The sequence below is a fragment of the Salmo salar genome, chromosome ssa28 (assembly GCF_905237065.1).
Source record: "Salmo salar chromosome ssa28, Ssal_v3.1, whole genome shotgun sequence".
Taxonomy (NCBI): domain Eukaryota; kingdom Metazoa; phylum Chordata; class Actinopteri; order Salmoniformes; family Salmonidae; genus Salmo; species Salmo salar.
The window spans coordinates 12331196-12355312 of NC_059469.1; the positions used below are offsets into that span (position 1 = coordinate 12331196).

A 24117-nucleotide genomic window follows, 5' to 3' on the forward strand; every position below is an offset into this window, starting at 1 on the left:
TCAACGTTTCTATGTTGTACCTTTGTCTATGATGACAGACAGACCACCCAGGTTCACAATACAGCATTTGTATTTCCTCATTGTGAACTTTATTTTTTATACCCTTGATAAAGATACAATATAATACTCATTGCCATTTATCATCTTATAATCTAATATCAACATTCTAATAAATTGCAATTTATACATGTACTCCTCCATAATATATTCACCAAGTAACCATAAGTGTTCCACATCCACAGAACACATGGGTGGACCATCAATAAAATCTTCTGACCCACTCTTTAGTTGAAAAGAGCATATGCTTTTCCAGAGGGATGGAACATTTGGAACAACGCAGATAGAAATGGAATGAATAAAGCCGACTCGATCCCATACGCCACATAACAGGGAATCAGGTCAGGTCTATGTAGTACTTTTCTATCTGAATGTTCTGTAACGTTCCATGCTCCTGGATCAGCTGCATATGTAAGCAACATTTCTGTACTGACCCCTGACATATTTCCAAGGGGCCATTTCATGAAGCACAATCAATGAGATAGCCAGCTACCTTTACTAAACATTCAGGAACAACTTTGGAGTTCCCTAGTTCTTAAAGACACCACATACAGTAACCTGGGAGTTACATCTGAAAGTTTATCGAAGTTATCTGGCAAACACATTGACCATCCTTGGTGAAGCACAACCCAGGTTGGTCGTCATATAACATGGCTGACACGCCGATGCTGAACGCCCTCCTCAACGCCACATACACACGACAGGTTCACTAACTAACTCCATTGTGTTTGTTTTGCTTCGTTACATTACTACACACCGAACGTGGCTTTCGGAGCAAAAAGAAAGAGTACACCGTTGAGGTGCGCCCTACGTGATGCCTAAGGGTTGGTGAGGGAAACAGAACATTCCATCTAGAGCGAGGCTCGAGTATTATTCCGAGCCACCGAAGATCATGCTGACTGATCTATTATTGGCTGATCTTATAGCTCTGTGATCAGGAGGGATGGGGAGATGGATTGTACAGTGCTATAGTATAACGTGGGAGTTAGGAACTCTTATCCACAGACCGATGCAGCACAGGCCTGGTCAAGCAATCAATGTATATCGGGCATGTTCAACTTGTGATGCCTTGCAAAGTGGTAGGTTAAACAGCTAGTGACCATGCAGATCAGACCATCGCGACTGGCTGTAAATTCATCCACTTAGCAACATGGAGCAGGTTGAGAACTATGCAACTGCTCCAGCAAACTTTGCCGTGTGCGTCCGCACTACTAACTACTGAACAGAACTGGTGTATAATTGCAGACTGTTATGAGATGTACATACAGATATACAATTGTGGACAAGAGTCTTACAATCCTACTGTAAATTTTACATTTTGCAGAGAGTGAACAACATTTAGTTTTTTTTACGTTAATTATGCGATGACAGAACAGTCATACTGTAAATTGCATATTAAGAAAATAAAGCCACATTAACACCATCGATTTGTCTTTCAAACTTTTGCATCAACAGACCCATTCATTTACAATGAGTGTAGGTGCCCATAACATACTGTGTGATACGTGCGTCTCACTTAGACAAGTCTGTCTGCATACATCTGTACATTTTCTGACGACATAGAAGTGAGCACACAAACAGTCCATCACATACAATCCAAATATAATACTATTTTGTTCGTGTCATGAGCATCACTTTCCAACATGTTTATTTGGTAACTTCTGTATTCGTTTACATCGATTTTCAAGTGTATGTGTGTGTGCGTAAATATATAGTACCAGTAAAAGTAGAGACACACCTACTCATTCAAGGGTTTTTCTTTATTTTTACTATTTTTACTATTTTCTACATTGTAGAAGACCTCACATACTATGAAATAACACATATAGAATCATGTAGTAACCAAAAAAGTGTCAAACAAATCAAAATATTTTAGATTCTTCAAAAGAAGCCACCAGTTTTGCACACTCTTGGCATTCTCTCAACCAGCTTCAACTGGAATGTTTTTCCAACAGTCTTGAAGGAGTTCCCACATATGCTGAGCACTTGTTGGCTGCTTTTCCTTCACTCTACGGTCCAATTCATCCCAAACCATCTCAATTGGGTTGAGGTCAGGTGATTGTGGAGGCCAGGTCATCTGATGCAGCACTCCATCACTCTCCTTCTTGGTCAAATAGCCCTTACACAGCCTGCAGGTGTGTTGGGTCCTGTTGAAAAACAAATGATGGTCCCACTAAGCGCAAACCAGATGGGATGGTATATCGCTGCAGAATTCTGTGGTAGTCATGCTGGTTAAGTACGTCTTGAATTCAAAATAACTCACCAACAGTCACTCCCACATCATCACACCTCTTCCTCCATGCTTCACGGTAGGAACCACACATGCAGAGATCATCCGTTCACCCACACTCACAAAGACACGGCGGTTGGAACCAAAAATCAATCATTTGGACTCATCTGACCAAAGGACAGATTTCCACCGGTCTAAACGTCCATTGCTATTTCTTGGCCCAAGCAAGTCTTCTTCTTATTGGTGTCCTTTAGTAGTGGTTTCTTGCAGCAATTCGACCATGAAGGCCTGATTCACAGTCTCCTCTGAACAGTTGATGTTGAGATGTGTCTGTTACTTGAACTCTGTGAAGCATTTATTTGGGCTGCAATTTCTTTGGCTGGTAACTCTAATAAACGTATCCTCTGTAGCAGAGGTAACTGGGTCTTACATTCCTGTGGTGGTCCTCATGAGAGCCAGTTTCATCAGGGTGCTTGATGGTTTTTGCGACTGCACTTGAAGAAACGTTCAAAGTTCTTAATAATTAATGTCTTAAAGTAATGATGGACTGTAATTTCCCTTTGCTTATTTGAGATGTTCTTGCCATAATATGGACTTGGTCTTTTACCAAATAGGGCTATCTTCTGTATACCACACATTCCTTGTCACAACACAACTGATTGTCTTAAACGCATTAAGAAGGAAATGCCACAAAATAACTTTTAACAAGGCTCACCTGTTAATTGAAATACATTCCAGGTGACTACCTCATGAAGCGTGTTAAGAGAATGCTAAGAGTGTGCAAAGCTGTCATCAAGGCAAAGGGTGGCTACTTTGAAGAATCTCAAATAAAAATATATATTTTTGATTGTTTACCACATGTTTTGGTTACTACATCATTCCATAAGTGTTATTTCATAGTTTTGATGTCTTCCCTACTATTCTACCATGTAGAAAATAGTTAAAATGAGAAAACCCTTGGAATGAGTAGGCGTGTCAAAACTTTTGACTGGTACTAATATATATATAATATATACACACACACACACACTGTACATATACACATACAGTATATGTACTCTAACCCTTTTTTCTAGCACATAAAAAAGATGAACGTCGTACATACGTTGAGCCAACTGAATGTCTTCAAGTTTAGCTGTCTGAAGATGGGAGGATAACCTAGATATTTTAATTGACATTGAACAAGCATGAGTGTGTGTGTATTTTCGTATTGCACAGGGCGATTCATTTTTTATATGGAATTGTTCTCGTGTTCTTTGGAACATGGAAACAAACAGATGATACTATAGTAACTCTGTATCGGAGGGCTAAGATGTCATGCGGTGTACTGTTTCCCCCCGGCATGTGTGTTGCGGTGTAAAGTGTCCCCCCCCTGTCAGTCCAGGTACATGGGTGAGATGGGGGACGCTGGGATCTGGTCCAGGATGCGACACACGTAGCTGGCCACATCCACACACCTCTCCTCGTACATCAGGATGAACGGGTGTTTCTGGAGGAGACAAAAACATTACCTCAGTCACAAGTTCAATATGGCCAGAGAAACTACACTGAACAAAAATATAAAACGCAAGATGTAAAGTGTTGGTCCCATGTTTCATACGCTGAAAAGAAAGATTCCAGAATGTTCCATACGCACAAAGAAAATCTTTATTTTGCATTCAAGCCTCTGTTTTGGATCTATTCCTTTTTTTGACAGTGTGCGGGTCCATTTCTTCCAGTATTCTTATTTTGACTCCTACGCACCTTCAACAGACACTTTTCAGTAGTAAGGACCTTAAAAGAGTGCAGACAGCTTCTGATCATTTCTGAAATAAAAGATCGCAGAGATTTTCCATACGCACAAAAAGCTTATTTCTCCCAAATTTTGTGCACAAATTTGTTTACATCCCTGTTAGGGAGCATTTCTCCTTTGCCAAAATAATCTATCCGCCTGACAGGTGTGGCATATCAAGAAGCTGATTAAACAGCATGATCATTACACAGGTGCACCTTATGCTGGGGACAATAAAAGGACACTAGAATGCGCAGTTTTGTCACACAATACAATGACACAGATGTCTCAAGTTGAGGGAGCATGCAAATGGCATGCTGACTGCAGGACTGTCCACCAGAGCTGTTGCCAGAGAATTGAATGTTCATTTCTCTACCATAAGCCACCTCCAATGTAATGTCTGAGAATTTTGTAGTACGTCCAACCGGCCTCACAACCGCAGACCACGTGTAACCACGCCAGCCCAGGACCTCCACATCTGGCTTCTTCACCTACTGGATTGTCTGAGACAAACCTCCCAGACATCTTATGAAACTGTGGGTTTGCATAACCGAAGGATTTCTGCACAAACTGTCTCAGGGATGCTTATCTGCATGCTCGTCGTCCTCACCAGGGTCTTAACCTGACTGCAGTTCAGAGTTGGACAACATTCCACAGGCAACAATCAACAGCCAACAACTCTGTGAAGGAGATGTGTGACGCTGCATGAGGCAAATGGTGGTCACACCAGTTACTGACTGGTTTTCTGATCCACACCCCTACTTTTATTTTTAAAGGTATCTATGACCAACAGATATATCTGTACTCCCAGTCATGTGAAATCCATAGATTAGGGCCTAATGACTTTAAAATGTACTGATTACCTTATATGAACTAACTCAGTAAAATCTTTGACATTAGTGCATGTTGCGTTTATATTTTTGTTCAGTATAGCTCAAGCTTTACAGTTGCCCACATAGCAGACAATACACAGTGAAATCCAAAGGCATATAACATCCCAAGTCCTACCATAGAAAGACAAACTTACCAGGAGCTCCTTGTACTTTGGCCGTTTTGACTCATCCTTTGTAAGGCTGTAGAAAAATGGGGGGGGGGGAATTAGCAATACAACAAACAGCAATATACTGCTATTGGATAAACAGCACTGTTGCCTTTTCACTATTCTACCAGTAGAGGGCATAAATGAAAAAGCCTCTAGGTGACAGTCATTGTGTAATAGCATATCCACTTGTAGACTGCTTTCACCACAGGTGATACTCACCATAAGTTGACAAAGTTGATGAACTTGGGGGAGAACTGCCTGTCTTCAGAGTTGCAGAGCTGGGGCGGCTCGCCCTTCACCACCTGGGTCAGCTGATCAAACACACTATTCCACTTGGGGTAGGGGAACCTACCGGTGGCAAGCTCATACTGATGACACACACAGAGACGGGCATTAGACAAGGAAATATGTTATTACTCATGGGCTACCACCACCACCAAGGGTTTAGAATTAGTTAAAAGACGCACTATGCAGAAATAGCTCTGCAATTTCCTGGTTGCAAAAATTCGAACAGTTTCAGTTTATGTGACAAAAACAAGCTAGCATAGAGAATCATTGTACCACCTAAACCGCTGTGAAATATCTATTCCATAATTGTAGCTGATGTACAAAACTGAAAGTAAAAGACACAAAAACGAAACTTAAGAATGGGAAGCATCGAAATAGCGAACATAGAACAGATCTACCACTTTTCAGACTTGCTTTCAATGGGAATGAAAGATCTATAACTCACATTTCTATGTGAATGTGGTCAGGTCACCCAAAAAGTTACATATTGCAGCTTTAATAGATTGTTATCAATAACATTCAATAACAGTGCAGCTAGGTTATAACATGTTTGGCAATATAGTAAAGCTGTTTTTCTCCTGTCCCATTGGTCAGCATCAAATCAATGTATGAATCATCTGAATGAGATAATTACCAGGGTTATCCCCAAACTCCACACGTCTGATCGGACGTCGTAGCCTTGTCTGGAAGCACTGGGGTCTATCCTCTCCGGCTGGAGGACAAAAACACAACTTAACCAACATTACACTTATATACCATATACTGGACAATTCAGGAACCGAATCCTAGCTAACATTGTAGTGAGAGAAAATATTCAAGTTACCCATGCGTCTAACTACTTAGTATTGGTCAGTGTCAATACTCCTGGCAACCATTGATTGGCAGATGTGTGAAGCAAATGTGCGTGCCCACAGAACAGTTTCTCTGAGGTCGAGAAAGGGTGTGAGAGAAACATGTTGCTCAGCCATCCACATAAAGAGCTGCGCGTGCAATTATTGAACAGGGAACATTTTCACGCTGGGAGATGTTTTACAGCATGACGTTACAATCACAACACAATCAAAATGATTGGGAACCATTTCACATGGGGATGAATTTTTTTTACAAGACACCCGTCTCATCCAGCCTTACCGCCATGTAGGGTCTGCAGCCTGCGTCTCTGGTCTTGGCTATTGAGTCCACCAGCTGACCGCTGATGCCAAAGTCACACAACTTGATGTTGCCGTTACGATCCATGAGAATGTTGGAAGGTTTGATGTCTGGGAGAGCACACAGACATAAAGGTTTTAGAGTTCATGCACCAAACATAGCTGTGAGAATCATTTGTACACATATGGCCAAACTGCAAAAGATGTATCTGACAATCAAGACTTACCTCTGTGAATTATTTTCAAGTTTTCTTTTAAGTGGTTCAGTGCTTTAACGGTCTGTAAAAAGAAACGTAAACATTTTGTTACAATCTACTGTATCTGTGACCAACAACTGCATTCATATAAATACGTAATAAACAGATTTATATTTCACAGTAAATTCATTTTTAAAAACTCACTGCTAATGTGATTTTGCCTAATATTTCCTCTGGAATGACGTCATCTAACGAACAATATACATATTTGTAGAATTTGTCGAATGAGGTAGACATTAGTTCCATACATATCCAACAGTCACCCTAAAAAGAAAGAGATTTCATTATTGATCACAAGTATGCTACACAAATATAATTGAAACAAAACAATATTTTCCAGTCCCGACCCAACATTTGATAATTACTTCTGCCCCAGAACAGAACCTCTCTAATTAGATATTCTAACTGCTCTTATATTCTTCAGGATCGGTGTCCCGTCCACGAGACGATTGAGCTAACGTAGGCCAATGCGATTAACATGAGGTTGTAAGTAACAAGAACATTTCCCAGGACAGACATATCTGATATTGGCAGAAAGCTTAAATTCTTGTTAATCAAACTGCACTGTCTAATTTACAGTAGCTATTACATTGAAATAATACCATGCTATTGTTTGAGGAGAGGGCACAATTTTGAACATAAAACATTATTAATAAACAAATTAGGCACATTTGGGCAGTCTTGATATAACATTTTGAACAGAAATGCAATGGTTCATTGGATCAGTCTAAAACGTTGCACATTCACTGCTGCCATCTGGTGTCCAAAATCTAAATTACACCTGGGCTGGAATAATACATTATGACCTTTCTCTTGCATTTCAAAGATGATGGTACAAAAAAAATATAGAAAAGAACGGTTGTTTTTTTCTTTGTATTTTCTTTTACCAGATCTATTGTGTTATATTCTCCTACATTCCTTTCACATTTCCACAAACTTCAAAGTGTTTCCTTTCAAATGGTACCAAGAATATGAATATCCTTGCTTCAGGGCCTGAGCTACAGGCAGTTAGAGTTGGGTATGTCATTTTAGGCGAAAATTGAGGAAAAGGGGCGGATCCTTAAGAGCTCCGTACAACTGTACGATGGAGACAGTCACTACTCCTAATACAGTGCATTCGAAAAGTATTCAGGCCCCTTGACTTTTTCCACATTTTGTTACGTTACAGCCTCATTCTAAAATGGATGAAATAGTTTTTCCCCCTCATCAATCAACACAATACTTCATAATGACAAAGCTAAAACAGGTTTTTAGTTTTTTTTTGCAAATGTATTAAAAATAAAAAACTTAAATATCACATTTACATAAGTATTCAGACCCTTCACTCAGTACTTTGTTGAAGCACCTTTGGCAGCGATTACAGCCTCGAGTCTTCTTGGGTATGACGCTACACACTTAGCACATCTGTAGTTGAGGAGTTTCTCCCATTCTTCTCTGCAGATCTTCTCAAGCTCTGTCAGGTTGGATGGGGAGCATCGCCTGACACCTATGTTCGATCCGGTTCAAGTCCGGGCTCTGGCTGGGCCACTCAAGGACATTCAGAGACTTGTCCCAAAGCCACTCCTGCGTTGTCTTGGCTGTGTGCCTAGGGTCGTTGTTCTGTTAGAAGGTGAACCTTGGCCCCAGTCTGAGGTCCTGAGCGCAATGGAGCAGATTTTCATCAAGGATCTCTCTGTACTTTGCTCTGTTCATCTTTCCCTCAATACTGACTAGTCTCCTGGTCCCTGAAAAACATCCCCACAGCATGCTGCCACCACCATGCTTCCCCGTAGGTATGGTGCAAGGTTTCCTCCAGACGTGACACTTGGCATTCAGGCCAAAGAGTTCAATCTTGGTTTCATCAGACCAGATAATCTAGTTTCTCATGGTCAGAGTCCTTTAGGTGCCTTTTGGCAAACTCCAACTGGGCTGTCATGTGCCTTTTACTGAGGAGTGGCTTCCGTCTGGCAACTGTCCCATAAAGGCCTGATTGGTGGAGTGCTGCAGAGATGTTTGTCCTTCTGGAAGGTTCTCCCACCTCCACACAGGAACTCCGGAGCTCTGTGAGAGTGACCATTGGATTCTTAGTCACCTCCCTGACCAAGGGCCTTCTCCCCCGATTGCTCAGTTTGGCCAGGCGGCCAGCTCTAGGAAGAGTCTTGGTGGTTCCAAACTTCTTCCATTTAAGAATGATGGAAGCCACTGTGTTTTTGGGGAACTTTGTTGGTACCCTTCCCCAGATCTGTGCCTGGACACAATCCTGTCTCAGAGCTCTACAGACAATTCCTTCGACTTCATGGTTTGGTTTTTGCTCTGACATGTACTGTCAACTGTGGGACCTTATATAGACAGGTGTGTGCCTTTCCAAATCACGTCCAATCAATTGAATTTACCACAGGTGGACTACAATCACGTTGTAGAGACAGCCCTCAAGAATGATCAATGGAAACAGGATGCACCTGAGCTCAATTTTGAGTCTCAGAGCAAAGGGTCTGAATACTTATGTAAATAAGGTATCTGTTTTTTATTTTAAATTTGCAAAAATGACAAATTCTGTTTTCGCTTTGTCATTATGGGGTATTGTCTGTAGATTGATGAGTGGAAAATAAAAAAAATTACAATAAGGCTGTAACAGGGCTTCCCGAGTGGCGCAGCGGTTCGATCCCGTACTGTATCACAACCGCGCTCTAGATAGTCCTTGTGGCGTGTCCTTGTGCGGCTGGCTTCCGGGTTAAGAGGGCGGTTGTTAAAAAGCGCGGTTTGGCGGGTCATGGTTCAGAGGACACATGAGTCGACCTTCGCCTCCCGAGCCCGTTGGGGAGTACCAGTGATGAGACTAGACAGAAAATGGGAAGAAAAAGGGGGTAAAATACATTTTTTTTAAAGGCTGCAACGTAACAAAATGTGGAAAAAGAGGTCTGAATACTTTCCGAATGCACCGTATATGATATAACAGTCTCAACTCTCTGAAGAGAGTTTCGTAAAACTGGGCGATATAGAGACAGTCACTACCGAGTGCTGAAGCGTGTAGCGAGTAAAACTTGTCCTCGGTTGCAACGCTCACTACCGAGTTCCAAACTGCCTCTGGAAGCAATGTCAGAACAAGAACTGTTCGTCGGGAGCTTCATGAAATGGGTTTCCATTCCGAGCAGACGCACAAAAGCCTAAGATCATGCGCAATGCCAAGCGTCGGCTGGAGTGGTTGGACTCCACCATTGGACTCTGGAGCAGTGGAAAGGCGTTCTCTGGAGTGATGAATGATACTTCACCATCTGGCAGTCCGACGAATCTGGGTTTGGTGGAAGCCAGGAGAACGCTACCTGCCCCAATGCATAGTGCCAACTGTAAAGTTTGGTGGGAGGAATAATGGTCTGTATGCTACAGCATACAGTGACATTCTAGACAAATCTTTGCTTCTAACTTTTTGGCAACAGTTTGGGGAAGGCCCTTTCCTGTTTCAGCATGACAATGCCCCCATGCACAAAGCCCCCATGCATGACAATGCCCCCATGCACTTGACTGGCCGGCACAGAGCCCTGACCTCAACCCCATCGAACACCTTTGGGATGAATTGGAACGCCAACTGCGAACCAGGCCTAGTCGCCCAACATCAGTGCCCGACCTCACTAATGCACATGGCTGAATGGAAGCAAGTTCCCGCAGCAATGTTCCAACATCTAGTGGAAAGCCTTCCCAGAAGAGTGGAGGCTGTGATAACTACAAGGTGTTCACATACTTTTGGCCATGTAGTGTATAATATAACAGTCTCACCTCTCTGAAGAGAGCTCCGTAAAACTGGACGATATAGAGACAGTCACTACTCCTCATCACCACGTCTAGATCCATCAGCAGCTGCTTCTGCTCCTTCTCATCCACCGTGGAACGGATCCTCTGAGGGGGACAGTGACAACAACCAAACATGTTCAGCAGAAATAGGGGAAACTATCAACAGCTTAGAGGTCAGTTCATAGGACGTACTAGTAATCACCTGACGAAAACCATTATGGTCAAAACATTGTTGTATTACTAGGTCCAACACAGAATGGTTCCGGAGGAGATGGCTGCCGTTTTATGGGCTCCTAACCAATTGTGCTATTGTGTTTTTTTATTGTGTACATAATGTTTCTGCCACCGTCTCTTATGACGAAAAGAGCTTCTGGATATCAGGACACCGATTACTCACCTCGTAATGGACAAAGATTTTCTCTTTAGCGCGTCGGACGCGATTTATTTCAGACACCCGACAAGGCCCAAATCCCCGTCATTCGCATGAGAAAGAGACAGATAATGGGGACGTAGGTCGGGGTGACTTGTAAGGATCCGACGGCGAGGGGGTAATCTACCTGTACCATCAGTCCAATTAGCCAACGTACAATCATTAGATAACAAAATAGACGAGCTACGACCACGAATATCCGACCAACGGCACATTAAAAACTGTAATATTTTATGTTTCACTGAGTTGTGGCTGAACGACGACACGGATGACATACAGCTGGCGGGGTTAGCGCTGCATCGGCAAGATAGAACAGCTGCCTCCGGTAAGACAGGGGTGGCGGTCTGTGAATATTTGTAAACAACAGCTGGTGCACGAAGTCTAATATTAAGGTAGTCTCGCCTGAGGTAGAGTATCTTGTTATAAGCTATAGACCACACTATTTACCAAGAGAGTTTTCATCTATATTTTTCATAGCTGTCTATTTACCAACAAAAACCGACGCTTGCACTCAATGAGCCGGGGACTTTAATTCAGAGAAACTGAATTGTGCAACCAGAGATAAAATAACTCTAGACCACATTTACTCCACACACAGAGACGCGTACAAAGCTCTCCCTCGCCCTCTATTTGGCAAATCTGAACATAATTCTATGCTCCTGATTCCCGCTTAAAAACAAAAACTAAAGCAGGAAGTACCAATGACTCGGTCAATAAAGAAGAGGTCAGATGACTCAGATGCTAAACTACAGGACTGTTTTGCTGGCACAGACTGGAACATGTTCCGGGATCCTTCCGATGGCATTGAGGAGTACACCACATCAGTCACTGGCTTTACCAATAAATGCATCGACGACATCGTCCCCACAGTGACTGTACGTACATACCCCATCCAGAAGGCATGGATAATTTTTTTTTAAATTTACCGTTATTTTACCAGGTAAGTTGACTGAGAACACATTCTCATTTACAGCAACAACTTGGGGAATAGTTACAGGGGAGAGGGATGAATGAGCCAATTGTAAGCTGGGGATGATTAGGTGACCATGATGGTATGAGGGACAGCTCAGGAATTTAGCCAGGACACCAGGGTTAACACCCCTACTCTTACGATAAGTGCCATGGGATCTGTAATGACCTCAGAGAGTCAGGACACCCGTTTAACATCCCATCCGAAAGACGGCACCCTACACAGGGCAGTGTCACTGCCGTGGGGCATTGGGCTATTTTTAAGATCAGAGGAAAGAGTGCCTCCTACTGGCCCTCCAACACCACTTCCAGCAGCATCTGGTCTCCCATCCAGGGACTGACCAGGATCAACCCTGCTTAGCTTCAGAAGCAAGCCAGCAGTGGGATGCAGGGTGATATGCTGCTGGCTACTAAAGGCAACATCTGCACTGAGCTAAGGGGTAGAGCTGCCGCTTTCAAGGAGCGTGACTCTATCACGGACACTTATAAGAAATCCCGCTATGCCCTCCGACAAATCATCAAACAGGCAAAGCGTCAATACATGACTACGATTGAATCGTACTACACCGGCTCTGACGCTCGTCGGCTGTGGCAGGGCTTGCAAACGATGAGGAGACTTGGCATGGGATCTCAGATCCTCAAAAAGTTCTACAGCTGCAGCATCGAGAGCATCCTGACTGGTTGCATCACTGCCTGGTATGGCAACTGCTCTGCCTCCGACCGCAAGGCACTACAGAGGGTAGTGCGAACAGCTCAGTACATCACTGGGGCCAAGCTTCCTGGCATCCAGGACCTCTATAACAGGAGGTGTCAGAGAAAGGCCCTAAAAATTGTCAAAGACTCCAGCCACCCTAGTCATAGACTGTTCTCTCTGCTACCGCACGGCAAGCGGTACCGGAGCGGAAAGTCTAGGTCCAAAAGGTTTCTTAACAGCTTCTAACCCCAAGCCATAAGACTCCTGAATAGCTAATCAAATGGCTACCCAGACTATTTGCATTGCTCCCCCGCCCCTCTATTACGCTGCTGCTACTCTCTGTTTATTATCCATGCATAGTCACTTTACCTCTACCTACATGTACATATTACCTTAATTACCTCAACTAACCGGTGCCCCTGCACGTTGACTCTGTACCGGTACCTCCTGTAAACAGCCTCGCTACTGTTATTTTACTGCTGCTCTTTAAATGTTATTTTTTTTACTTAACACTTATTTTTCTTAAAACTGCATTGTTGGTTAAGGGCATGTATATAAGCATTTCACTAACGTCCACACCTGTTGTATTCGGTGCATGTGACAAATAAAATTGGATTTGACCAACAATCAAGACAATATTTTATAAGCTTTCCTATTCATTATGCATCCTCCTTGAGATGCGCACATCTAAACCAAACTGTCACACACACACACCTCGATGATTTATTTACATGACAGAGCAATTTACAAGGTCGGTAGACTACAGTATATCAAATGTTAGTATTCAGGCTGTAATGGCTCAGTCAGTGAGGATGAGAGCAGCTGGTGTGGTCACCTTGACGGCCATGATCTGTCCGCTGGGTTTGTGCTGCATCTTGTTGACGGAGCCGTATGCCCCACGGCCGATCTCCCCCAGGTCCCTCAGGTCCTCGGCCGTGAAGTCACAGGCATTCTCTGTGGAAATCTTCAGCTTCCCCGACGACTCGATACTGTGTGTCCTCATACGCTCTCTTCAGGGGAGGGAGAGGAGAGAGGGAGGAAGGAAGGAAGGAAGGAAGGAAGGAAGGAAGGAAGGAAGGAAGGAAGGAAGGAAGGAAGGAAGGAAGGAAGGAAGGAAGGAAGGAAGGAAGGAAGGAAGGAAGGAAGGAAGGAAGGAAGGAAGGAAGGAAGGAAGGAAGGAAGGAAGGAAGGAAGGAAGGAAGGAAGGAAGGAAGAGAGGATAAAAAGAGGAAAAATGTGGGGAAGGACGAAGATGGGGTAAAACAGAGAGAGGAGGGGGAAAATAGGAATAGAGACAGAGAGAGACGAAGTGGAGTGTGTTTGGGGCAGAGAGGGGAGAATACATTATACATACATGAGGAAGTGATAAATAATGTATCAAGTCCCTGAGCAGCTAATCTTATTTGGAGACATTTAGAGGATGCCTCCACCTCGCTCCTATTGCATTCAAGTATCACGTTTTGTCACAAGTACAGTGAAATGCTTAACTTGCAAACCCTACCCAACAGTGCAGTATTCAATATCCAAAAAGTATAACTAATTAAAAAAACACGAGAAATAAGATATTACTTCTTGGTTATTTCCTCAATAGCAGAGCAGACTGAAGAAGATGCTGACTCATCCTGCACAGATATTTTATAATAAGAGTGCTTTAAACCCTGTTTATACCTGCACACAAACAGTACCCTACAGTATGTATGAAGATATTTCCCTACAACAATAAAGCTAACATAATAACCAAACAGAAATACATAACCTGTTATAGAACTAAACTTACAAAAAGTTCTAACCTAGGCCTACGACTATCAGGGCTCAACAACCCTTTCGCAACACCCCTCTCATTAGATTAGCACTAGGATAAGGGTGTGTTTTCAACCCGCTCTCCACAGTACTTACATGTGTGGGTTCTGGAAGGAGGGGGCGGTTGAAGGTGAGGGATTGAGGGGCAACCTGGTAGCTGGCTTCACTGGAGGGTTGGCGAAGTTCAGCTTCAGGGCTTTACGTTTACCTGGCAGAGAGACAGGAGGAAACAGACATGTCCGTACACAACACATGCTGGTTAGGGTGAGGAAAAAGGGTGAGCAGGTAATGATACGTTGGTGGGTGGGACACGGAATGAAAATGATATGGGGTTGTAAGAGAACAGGATGAACGAAGATGGAATAAATAGATTTCAAAATATGATGAGATCAGTTAGAACTCGTTCAATAAAAACTAGTAAGTAAACCCCACTAAATCATGCTAACCAGGAGAAGTCCCTGAGTAAGTTTAGTTTCAGTGTAAATTGAGTGAGAAATTCAGCAAATTAAAGTATCAGTAATGTTTCAGGAGACTGGAAAATAATACACTACATGGCCAAAAGCATGTGGACACCCCTTCGAATTAGTGGATTCTGTTATTTCAACCACACCCGTTGCTGACAGGTGTATAAAATAGAGCAAACAGCCATGCAATCTCCATAGACAAACATTGGCAGTAGAATGGCTCATACTAAGGAGCTCAGTGACTTTCAACGTGGCAGTCATAGGATGCCCCTTTCCAACAAGTCAGTTCATCAAATTTCTGCCCTGCTAGAGCTGCCCCGTTCAACTGTAAGTGCTGTTATTGTGAAGTGGAATTGTCTAGGAGCAACAACGGCTCAGCCGCGAAGTGGTAGGCCACACAAGCTCACAGGACGGGACTGCAGAGTGCTGACATGCGAAGCACGTAAAACTTGTCTGTCCTTGGTTTCAACACTCACTAACGAGTTCCAAACTGCCTCTGGAAGCAATGTCAGCACAAGAACTGTTCATCTGGAGCTTCAGGAAATGTGTTTCCATGGCCGAGCAGCAGCACACAAGCTTAAGATCACCATACGCAACGCCAAGCATCGGCTGGAGGGGTGTAAAGCTCGCCGCCATTGGACTGGAGCATTGGAAATGTCTTCTCGAGTGATGAATCATGCTTCACCATCTGGCAGTCCGATGGACTAATCTGTGTTTGGCAGATGCCAGAAGAATGCTACCTGCCCGAATGCATATTGCCAACTGTAAAGTTTGCTGGAGAAGGAATTATGGTATGGGGCTGTTTTTCATGGTTTGGGCTAGGCTACAACATACAATGACATTCTAGACAATTCTGTGCTTCCAACTTTGTGGCAATAGTTTGGGGAAGGGCCTTTCCTGTTTCAGCATGACAATGACCCTGTGCACAAAGCAAGGTCCATACAGAAATGGTTTGTCGAGATCGGTGTGGAAGAACTTGACTGGCCTGCACAGAGCCCTGACCTCAAACCCATCCAACACCTTTGGGATGAACTGGAACGCCGACTGCAAACCAACATCAGTGCCCGACCTTACTAATGCTCGTGGCTAAATGGAAGCAAGTCCCTGCTGCAATGTTCCAACATCTAGTGGAAAGTTTTCCCAGAAGAGTGGAGGCTGTTATAGCAGGAAAAAGGGGGACCAACTCCATATTAATGCCCATGATTTTGGAATGAGATGGTCGACGAGCAGGTGTCCACATACTTTTGGTGTAATTATAGTGTCATTGCCACATGCTCAGAGAGACAGCCTCCCCATACCTTTCAGGCTTGGATTTGCCGGATATTGACAGAACACAAGCACGATGCATTATAAACACAAGCAAAGTGCCCACAAATGCAGGGGCTCCCACTTGCCAGGAAATGCAGACAACACCTCAGTGTCATTACTGAATTACCACTACAAAATTAACCCAACATGAATTGATTGCTATGCAAACCTGCATGCACTGGGAATCCATTTAAGACATTTCCATAGTTTGTTTAAATTGTGCAGTAGCTACAGTAATAGACTTGTCAAAGAGGAAACCCACCAACACCCTCAATACATGATATGTCCAAACGAGACAGCAAGACATAATCTATTCCATACTAACACAGTCCGTATCTGTTAACTGAGTGCTAAATGTTTCTATCATGGTCTTTTATCAGGCTATACATAACAGAAAGAAACTGTTAGGTACTCAACTACATGATAATGTTGAAGATGAGATGGGAACGTGGGGTCTTCTTTGACATACAGAGTATAGTGACCTACTGGCCCAAATCAGAGGTGCTAGTGGTCCCATTAACCATTATGCCCAGGTGCATATGAATCCTCACCCAAACAAAACGCTCCACCGTGGATTAGATTAGTCAACAGAGAACAGTAGACAGACCGCCCCACTACCAGAGAACCACACAGGCTGCATCTCAATAGTCTAGAGTGGCTTCCTCTCCTTGTCTCCTCTCCCACCTACCTTGTATCCTATCCGTCACTGCTCTGACAACACATACTAGGTGAAAGAGATTTGGTTGATGCCCAACAAATATTTACGGTCAACTGTCCAGTCAGTGCAGGTGGAGGAAAGGAGACACTTCAGACTATTGGATGCACCCACAGAGAGAGAGAGGGTTGTTGTGCTATGAGAGAGTGCTAATGCTTACTTTGGGGCACTCCAGACAGGCTTATCTGAAACCCTAAGGTAAAGAAAAGACATTTTACTACATTTTGGCTTTGCGCTCTTTAAACTGTAAAACATGGGAGTGTTTTCCAATAGGTTTCGGAAGAAAAAAAAATTTAAAAAAATTGTCTAATCTGGTTATCCCTGTGATTATGAATTTAGCCCGTTAAATGTAGAAACAGTTGCTGTTCCACAACAGTGCAATATAGGCGCGACATGTAGTTGAAGATGAATACATTGATTCTGTGTGATTTACAGGTGGATAGATAGATCTTCCTGTTGTTAACTCACTATGTCGTCTGGATGGAAGTCGTCAATCTACTATGACTGCCCAACCCTAGCTTTCAATGGCAAGTGAGAGCTGGTCGTGTTATTTGTGTATTTATGTTACCCTACAAATATTTGGCGGTCTAAGATATTGAGCCTCCTATTAGGCTACAACAATCAGTCTATTTCAGTAGCTATGGAATGGTGGGAAATCTCTAACCTAGAACCCATAGCAGTGAATGGAAACATACAGAATGGGGAACTCAATGAGGAAATCAAAATCAAAAGGGAAATGGGGACTGAAACAATGGTAAATCATATTCCACTAAGATGAACAGAATATCGCATCAAAAACAACCTAGTAATATTCTACTGAAATCCTATAAAACAAATCTATAGTACCTGTTTCGTTTTGACACCTCCAGCACGTGTTGATTTCTGAAATGTTTAAAATAAAGCAGAACATTTGCGACAGACATATTGACAAATGCATTTGTCAAAGTAGGCCTAGATTAATAGCACTAAAACACTGATCACAGATTGCAACATTACACAACAGTGACAATTAAGCAATAAGGCACGAGGGGGTGTGGTATATGGCCAATATACCTCGGCTAAGGGCTGCTCTTATGCACAATTTAGCACCAAGTGCCTGGATATACCACGGCTAAGTGCTATATTGGCCATATTCCACAAACCCCCGAGGTGCCTTATTGCTATTATAAACTGGTTATCAATGTAATTAGAGCAGTAAAAATAAATGTTTTGTCATTCGCGCTGTACACGGTCTGATATACAAAGGCTGTCAGCCAATCAGCACTCAGGGCTCGAATCACCCAGTTTATAATACAAAAATATTGCACTGACATGTCAATTATGTTTCTAAAATAATACATAGAAACACAAAATAATTACATTTGTGATCATCTACATGTAAAACTAATTTGTTAACAAAACAGTAGTACATAGCCTACCTGTATACGTTTGGTGAAAGGGAAAACATCAATTTCTCAATCTGCTACTAGGCCCTGTCTTTAGTGGTGGATGCAGCAACTAACTCGACTAAAATCGATTGATGGAAACTCAAATGCAGTGAAACGTCCGTAACTACAATGTAACAATTTTCAGATGGCGCGATCACGTTTCAGTGGTTGTAACATTGTTACAGTACACCGCGCAGAAAAGTATAATGTTGCAACAAATGGCCGAGGCGCTACATTTAGCAGCATATAGCTAGCTGCATCTCATCTATGTAGCTTAGCCTCTCGGGGCAATGGTAGCTAGGCTAGCCAAGTCATGTTTTTCAGCAGCTAAATAACTCTGATCAAGTAGAAAAATCGACATTTTGGGCATCTGCTCTTACCTTGCATGTTGCTGACGGTGGTCATGTGTTGTGTTTGCGGGTGATGGTGGTGCGAGGTGGATCCTGCGATGTTGCTGTTGGAGGTTGTTGAGTTGCTGTTGGAACTGGGAGACGCCATTGTTGTGTTCGATTCCAGCAGCGCTCAGGCTGCAATGCAGGCAGAGTCAACTTCGCCCTCTCTCGCTCCACACGGGACACTGCGCCAGCCGAGCGAACGCAGCACAGCATACGACGGCCACGTCTATGGATGTGCTATGGCACCCGATTATGCACCATGGACACTCCTGAGTCACGGAAGACAGTGCGTAACAGTTAGCCTGCGCCAGATGGGGCGGGGGTTTCCATTGGGATGGTATAATGGGACGCCCAGCTTCAGCTTTGAGTACTGCAAATACTTTTTTTACTTAACCAGGCAAGTCAGTTAAGAACAAATTCTTGTTTACAAGATGACCGGTTGTGATGCAGCCTGAATTCGAACCAGGGTGCCTGTAGTGACGCCTGTAGCACTGAGATGCAGCGCCTTTGACCGCTGCGCCACTCGTGAGCCCATCTTCTTGAGTTGAGGAATCCAGTTGATATGGCTACAGGGAAGGCTATGTACATGATCATTTATTGAATGAGGGTAATGGAGACATAGTAAGGTTGGCCCATGGCCAGCAGAATATTGTCCTTGTAAGTAATGCTCAACGCTGTTTCCTATGATCTACCATAGGCAGGGCGTTTGTCTGAGGCTGGTGTGAGGTATGATAGGTCAGTGGAAAGATAAAATATAGTGTAGAAACCTCAACACAACATCTAGCAACCTTGTCAAGAGGTTTGGACCTCTTGGTGTAATGGTTAAGGTGTTGGACTGACAGTCCCAGTCTAGGGCTATACTCCAGATTCACTACATTGGTGTGAGAAGTGGGATGTATACTGAGGAACTTGATATGTAGAGAAGCATGGGGACATGCTCTCCAGAAGGAAGGGTAATCTAGCAGCCTTAAAGGGAAAATCCACTCTAAAACTGTCTTTTGGTATCCAAAATCAATGACCTCATCAATAGGTTTGGACCTCTTGGAATAATGGTTAAGGTGTTGGCTTGACACTTGCTAGATCTGGGTTCAAGCCCCGGTCAGGGCTACCTCCTGAATATGTTATGTTACTACTTAAAAGGGTTTAAGTAGTAGAATAAAGAAAAATATATTTCTTAAAGTGTGGTCTGCTGTGAGTCTCCTCCAGCCGTGAGTCTCCTGTTATCTTCCACTTAAATCAATATTGGTATAAAGTTTTATTTTAATCACTGGCCCATTTTAACTCGGAAAATGAAAGATATAGACACATACACACACTGAGTGTACCAAACATTAGGAACACACTCCTGATATTGATAAATGCATCAAATGGCATATATTTAGTAATGACAATAAAGTTAATTTGCATGACTATTAAAGGAACATTTAGAAATCAAATGAAATTTATTGAAGGTAAAATAATGAACCCCTTACAGTGCAACAGACAGATTCATCCATTTACTGTTGTCAAAGCATTCATTATACACAGGTTATTATCAATAGCTCTATCACCAACAATCGCATCATTTAGAGCTACAATATCAACTTACTGAGGTAACATATTATGAGAGACAGTGTGTTTATGTGTTATGAAGAGACATTCTCCCACTCTTTTGGCACCCAATCTCAGGCCAGATGGAATGTGCAACATGTTTTATCAGTACCTGTTCTCTTCCACTTAAATCAATATTGGTATAAAGCTTTATTTTAATCACTGGCTCTTTTTAACTCAGAAAATGAAATATATATATATATATGCACATACTGAGTGTACCAAACATTAGGAACACATTCCTAATATTGATTTGTAACCCCCCCTCCCCCTCAGAACAGCCACAATTCGTCAGGGCATGGACTCTACAAGATGTCGAAAGATACCACAGGGATGCTGGCCCATGTTGACTCTAATGCTTCCCACAGTTGTGTCAAGTTGGTTAAATGTCTTTTGGATAGTGGACCATTCTTGATACACACGGGAAACTGTTGAGCGTGGAAAAACCCAGCAGCGTTGCAGTTCTTGACACAAACCAGTGCGCCTGGCACCTACTACCATACCCCGTTAATAGGAACTTAAATATTTTGTCTTGCCCATTCACCCTTTGAATGGCACACATACACAACCTGTCTCCCCTCCCCTTCATCTACACTGATTGAAGTGAATTTAACAAGTGACATCAATAAGGGATCATAGCTTTTACCTGGATTCACCTGGTCAATCTATGTCATGAAAAGAGCAGGTGTCCTTAATGTTTTGTATACTCAGTGTATATGAGGACCCAAGGAATTGGCCCTCCCCAGATTCCGTATAGCCGTAGAATCTTTGGCATTATCATGGATACATCAGTATTCTATCAGACATCCTTCCATATCCCTTTAAAAACATTCTGTCCTCATACACAGAGACTGTACCAAAGGCGTCACTGCCCGGGGGGGTCTCTATCACCCCCTCCAGCGTGAGGTAGTGCACTCCGGAGTCATCTCTGTGATACCCTCCATCGTGGTCGTGTCCTGCCATGAAGCAGACTACACTCTTATGGGCCTGGAGTATGGAGAGCAGCGCATCATAGTTCCAGGCTAGGCAGATAGGATCTGTAGAGCTGGGGTGGATAGGGAGATGGCCTGTACAAGAAAACAGTCAACATTATTTAGTCAGTTCGTCTATTGGGTCACATTGGTGATCTCAAATGTCATGATGGCTGCTATGACATTTGTTACGTAGGCCTCATGACTTGACTCACTGACAATGGTGACCCTCTCCAGTTTGTCGTCTGCCAACGACAGAACTCCTTCCAGCCAGTCCAGCTGATCTTGACTGAATCCTCCGTTAAACTTCACAAACCTCTGCTCCATCCCCACAGGCGCTAAAACATATGGAGAAAGACATGATTAAACAAAGTTTCAAATACTTCAATTCATGTGAAACACCTATCATTCTCAGCATTAGGCCTGCTGTGGCATTAGGCTCTCCACAGTCAAGCTACATGGAATTGTGCAGTATCAATGAAATAGTAGTTACTGGTGGTAGACTATTCTGCTCATAAGTTATGTGATGAGGTTCGTGTAGCACTTGTGGGGGAACAGTGTTTAAAACTAGCTACCCTGCAGTTAACAGGGCAAGTGCACTACCTGTGCTAAAGGTCCAAACCTCCTTACTAACAGTATACCTACCTGGGGGGTGGTTCAGATCTTCATTGTCATTGTGGGCTTTTAAAATAGCAATAGCCTGCTGGTATTTCAGACTGGACTCCTCTCTCCCTAGTAGGCTCACATCATAGGCATCCAAAACGACAAATCGGTATTTGGGTACTGGACTGAAATGATATGCATATATCTCACAGATGCTGAGATGCCCCTCTCCTGCTTCAGAATCTGTAGTACTATTGAGAACCGACCGCATTAGGGTGTCTCTGCTATAGTTATAAAACTCATGGTTGCCCCAAACGTGGTGGACTTCAACCGGAGAGGAGTCAAACTCTTTCATCACCGTTTCCAGGGCTCGCTCTGATGCGCCATGCCTCTTGTTGAAGCCATCGATAATGTCACCGAGCTGAAGGATGAACCGGGGTTTGACAGTTTCCGCGGTCCACCTTTTCTGTGCATTGTGCAATAGGCGAAGACTGTTCCGGTAGTATCGTTTCCTTGAGCGTTTGAAATTGAAGCCATCATCTATGTCGGCGTATTGAATGTCGGCGATTATTCCAAATGTAAAAAGTGGTTTGGCGCAGTTCTCCATTCCAGTTGTCATGATGTTATTGATCAAACTTCCACTTTTAGTCCACTTGAGAAAGCTAGCTAACCTTCTAACATTTTTGACCGCTGCCAGAACGCTTGCTTATTCTACCTACTAGAATGAAGTGAAGGTTGCCAGGATATTCTGTGGCTGTTGTCCTCTTGTACTAGATACTGTACATTGTTTCCATGTCAATTGATACAGTTAGGTTACAGTGTTTCTAAAACGCCGGGAGAGTTGTTACATGTCCGACTGCACTAGTATTCTGTCAGCAGCACACACGATAACGTCACGTTTGTATGAGAAAACTTTCAAAATAAAAGCTTGCATTTCAAAACGTTGCAAAGTGAATAACTACTGTCAATAACTATTTCATTCAATAGATATGGAATCTAATCAATGGCCACTTTTATTGTGCCAACAAGAACATACAATAAGCAATTAATGAAAACAAATACAACATCTGGTTTTAAAAACCTTTTTTAAAACCAGTATAATGAACAAAATAGTATGTTGACACTGGCATGTTGGGCTGTAAAAAGACTAAATGTTGGGCTGTAAAAAGACTTTTCTAACTGTGTCAGCTAAAGTGGGGTGGGAAATACTCAGTAGGGTCTCTAACTGTATCGTACATATCCAGCAGCACTTTGTTTTCCACCACTCCTATAGCCCCAATGCAATACACTGTAACATATTATACATGGGATACATATTGGCTTGTAGAGAGAAAACATTTATTCCTGTCTCAGTGTATTGCATTGGGGTCTATGGAGCGGTGGAGAACGAAGTGCTGCTAGATATTTACGACAAAGTCCCCCTCCAAAACTGCATATTTGGTTAGTAGAGACCCTACTGAGTAGAAAAATTCTCTCTACAAACCAACATGTATCCCATGTTCAGTGTATTACAGTGTAATGCATTGGGGGCTATGGAGGGGTCGGAGTAAAGGCGTGCGACTCAGTCCCCCTCAAAACCTAACCTACTGAGTATTTCTGACGCTAGTATAAATAATACATAGTAAAAAGCGTCAGAATATCTATTTATTTCTTCAAATGTGGTTGCAATGCTGTGAAAAACAGTTGTACTGCATCAACAAAAAAAAAATCGATATTCCCAAAGTTTAGCATGTCTTTGCAGGGGAACTCTTATTTTGAGAAAGACATATCCGCGATACTGCTGCCAGCATAATATCCTGATGCTAGAAGAACGGTAATTCCGACTACTGTCAGTGCATTTGTTCACGAACATCCCAACTGCGCTGCGACTGCGCAGTATCAGATAAAGTATTGGGATTGCATGGCAGGTTACTTAAACAACAGACAAGTACTGCAGTACCACCAGATGCACGGGACTCTCGTGAAATATTGAACAGGGCCATAGACAAATCTAGCAGGTATAGTAATGTGGCTCTACTGATTCATCACATTATTTTTAAAGTGACCTCCCCCCGTATTTTCACAATATTGACACTAGAGGGTAGTAATACTACACCTCACTGGCTATTGGACACTTTCACACAATTAACAAAATCTGATTAATTTAGTCTTTACATGTTTATATTAATCACATAGACCTAGAGGTGTGTTTGA

At 42.9% G+C, this 24117-nt stretch overlaps 2 protein-coding genes across 3 annotated transcripts; both read right to left on the bottom strand.

The window, feature by feature from the left end:
- Positions 1–3150: 3150 nt before the first annotated feature.
- map2k4b (mitogen-activated protein kinase kinase 4b) lies at positions 3151–19093 on the bottom strand. 2 transcript variants are annotated; one of them, XM_014179546.2, is made up of 13 exons: positions 18746–19093; positions 17785–17820; positions 17099–17131; positions 14548–14659; positions 13487–13661; positions 10544–10663; positions 6938–7057; positions 6764–6815; positions 6520–6647; positions 6023–6100; positions 5320–5468; positions 5086–5131; positions 3151–3776 (listed from the first exon to the last, which is right to left on the bottom strand). In XM_014179546.2, exons 1-13 carry the CDS (start codon positions 18861–18863, stop codon positions 3663–3665), a joined length of 1281 nt encoding a protein of 426 aa, XP_014035021.1. In that variant the 5' UTR covers positions 18864–19093; the 3' UTR covers positions 3151–3662. The 2 variants fall into 2 exon arrangements, with proteins under 2 accessions (XP_014035021.1, XP_014035022.1); XM_014179547.2 differs by lacking the exon at positions 17099–17131.
- Positions 19094–20179: 1086 nt separating this feature from the next.
- adprm (ADP-ribose/CDP-alcohol diphosphatase, manganese-dependent) lies at positions 20180–22813 on the bottom strand. The gene is made up of 3 exons (XM_014178961.2): positions 21967–22813; positions 21537–21659; positions 20180–21417 (listed from the first exon to the last, which is right to left on the bottom strand). Exons 1-3 carry the CDS (start codon positions 22541–22543, stop codon positions 21128–21130), a joined length of 990 nt encoding a protein of 329 aa, XP_014034436.1. The 5' UTR covers positions 22544–22813; the 3' UTR covers positions 20180–21127.
- Positions 22814–24117: the final 1304 nt, after the last annotated feature.

What these genes read in the sequence shown, in the direction of transcription:
- map2k4b (XM_014179546.2), bottom strand. Translation starts at nt 18,863, where the DNA reads ATGGCGTCTCCCAGTTCCAACAGCAACTCAACAACCTCCAACAGCAAC. An exon ending in CACCGTCAGCAACATGCAAG is followed by an intron (nt 17,821 to 18,745) that starts GTAAGAGCAGAT and finishes TAAACATTTCAG; the next exon opens with AAATCAACACGTGCTGGAGG. An exon ending in GAGGTGTCAAAACGAAACAG is followed by an intron (nt 17,132 to 17,784) that starts GTACTATAGATT and finishes TCTTTACCTTAG; the next exon opens with GGTTTCAGATAAGCCTGTCT.
- adprm (XM_014178961.2), bottom strand. Translation starts at nt 22,543, where the DNA reads ATGACAACTGGAATGGAGAACTGCGCCAAACCACTTTTTACATTTGGA. An exon ending in AGATCTGAACCACCCCCCAG is followed by an intron (nt 21,660 to 21,966) that starts GTAGGTATACTG and finishes CATATGTTTTAG; the next exon opens with CGCCTGTGGGGATGGAGCAG. An exon ending in GGAGAGGGTCACCATTGTCA is followed by an intron (nt 21,418 to 21,536) that starts GTGAGTCAAGTC and finishes TTTCTTGTACAG; the next exon opens with GCCATCTCCCTATCCACCCC.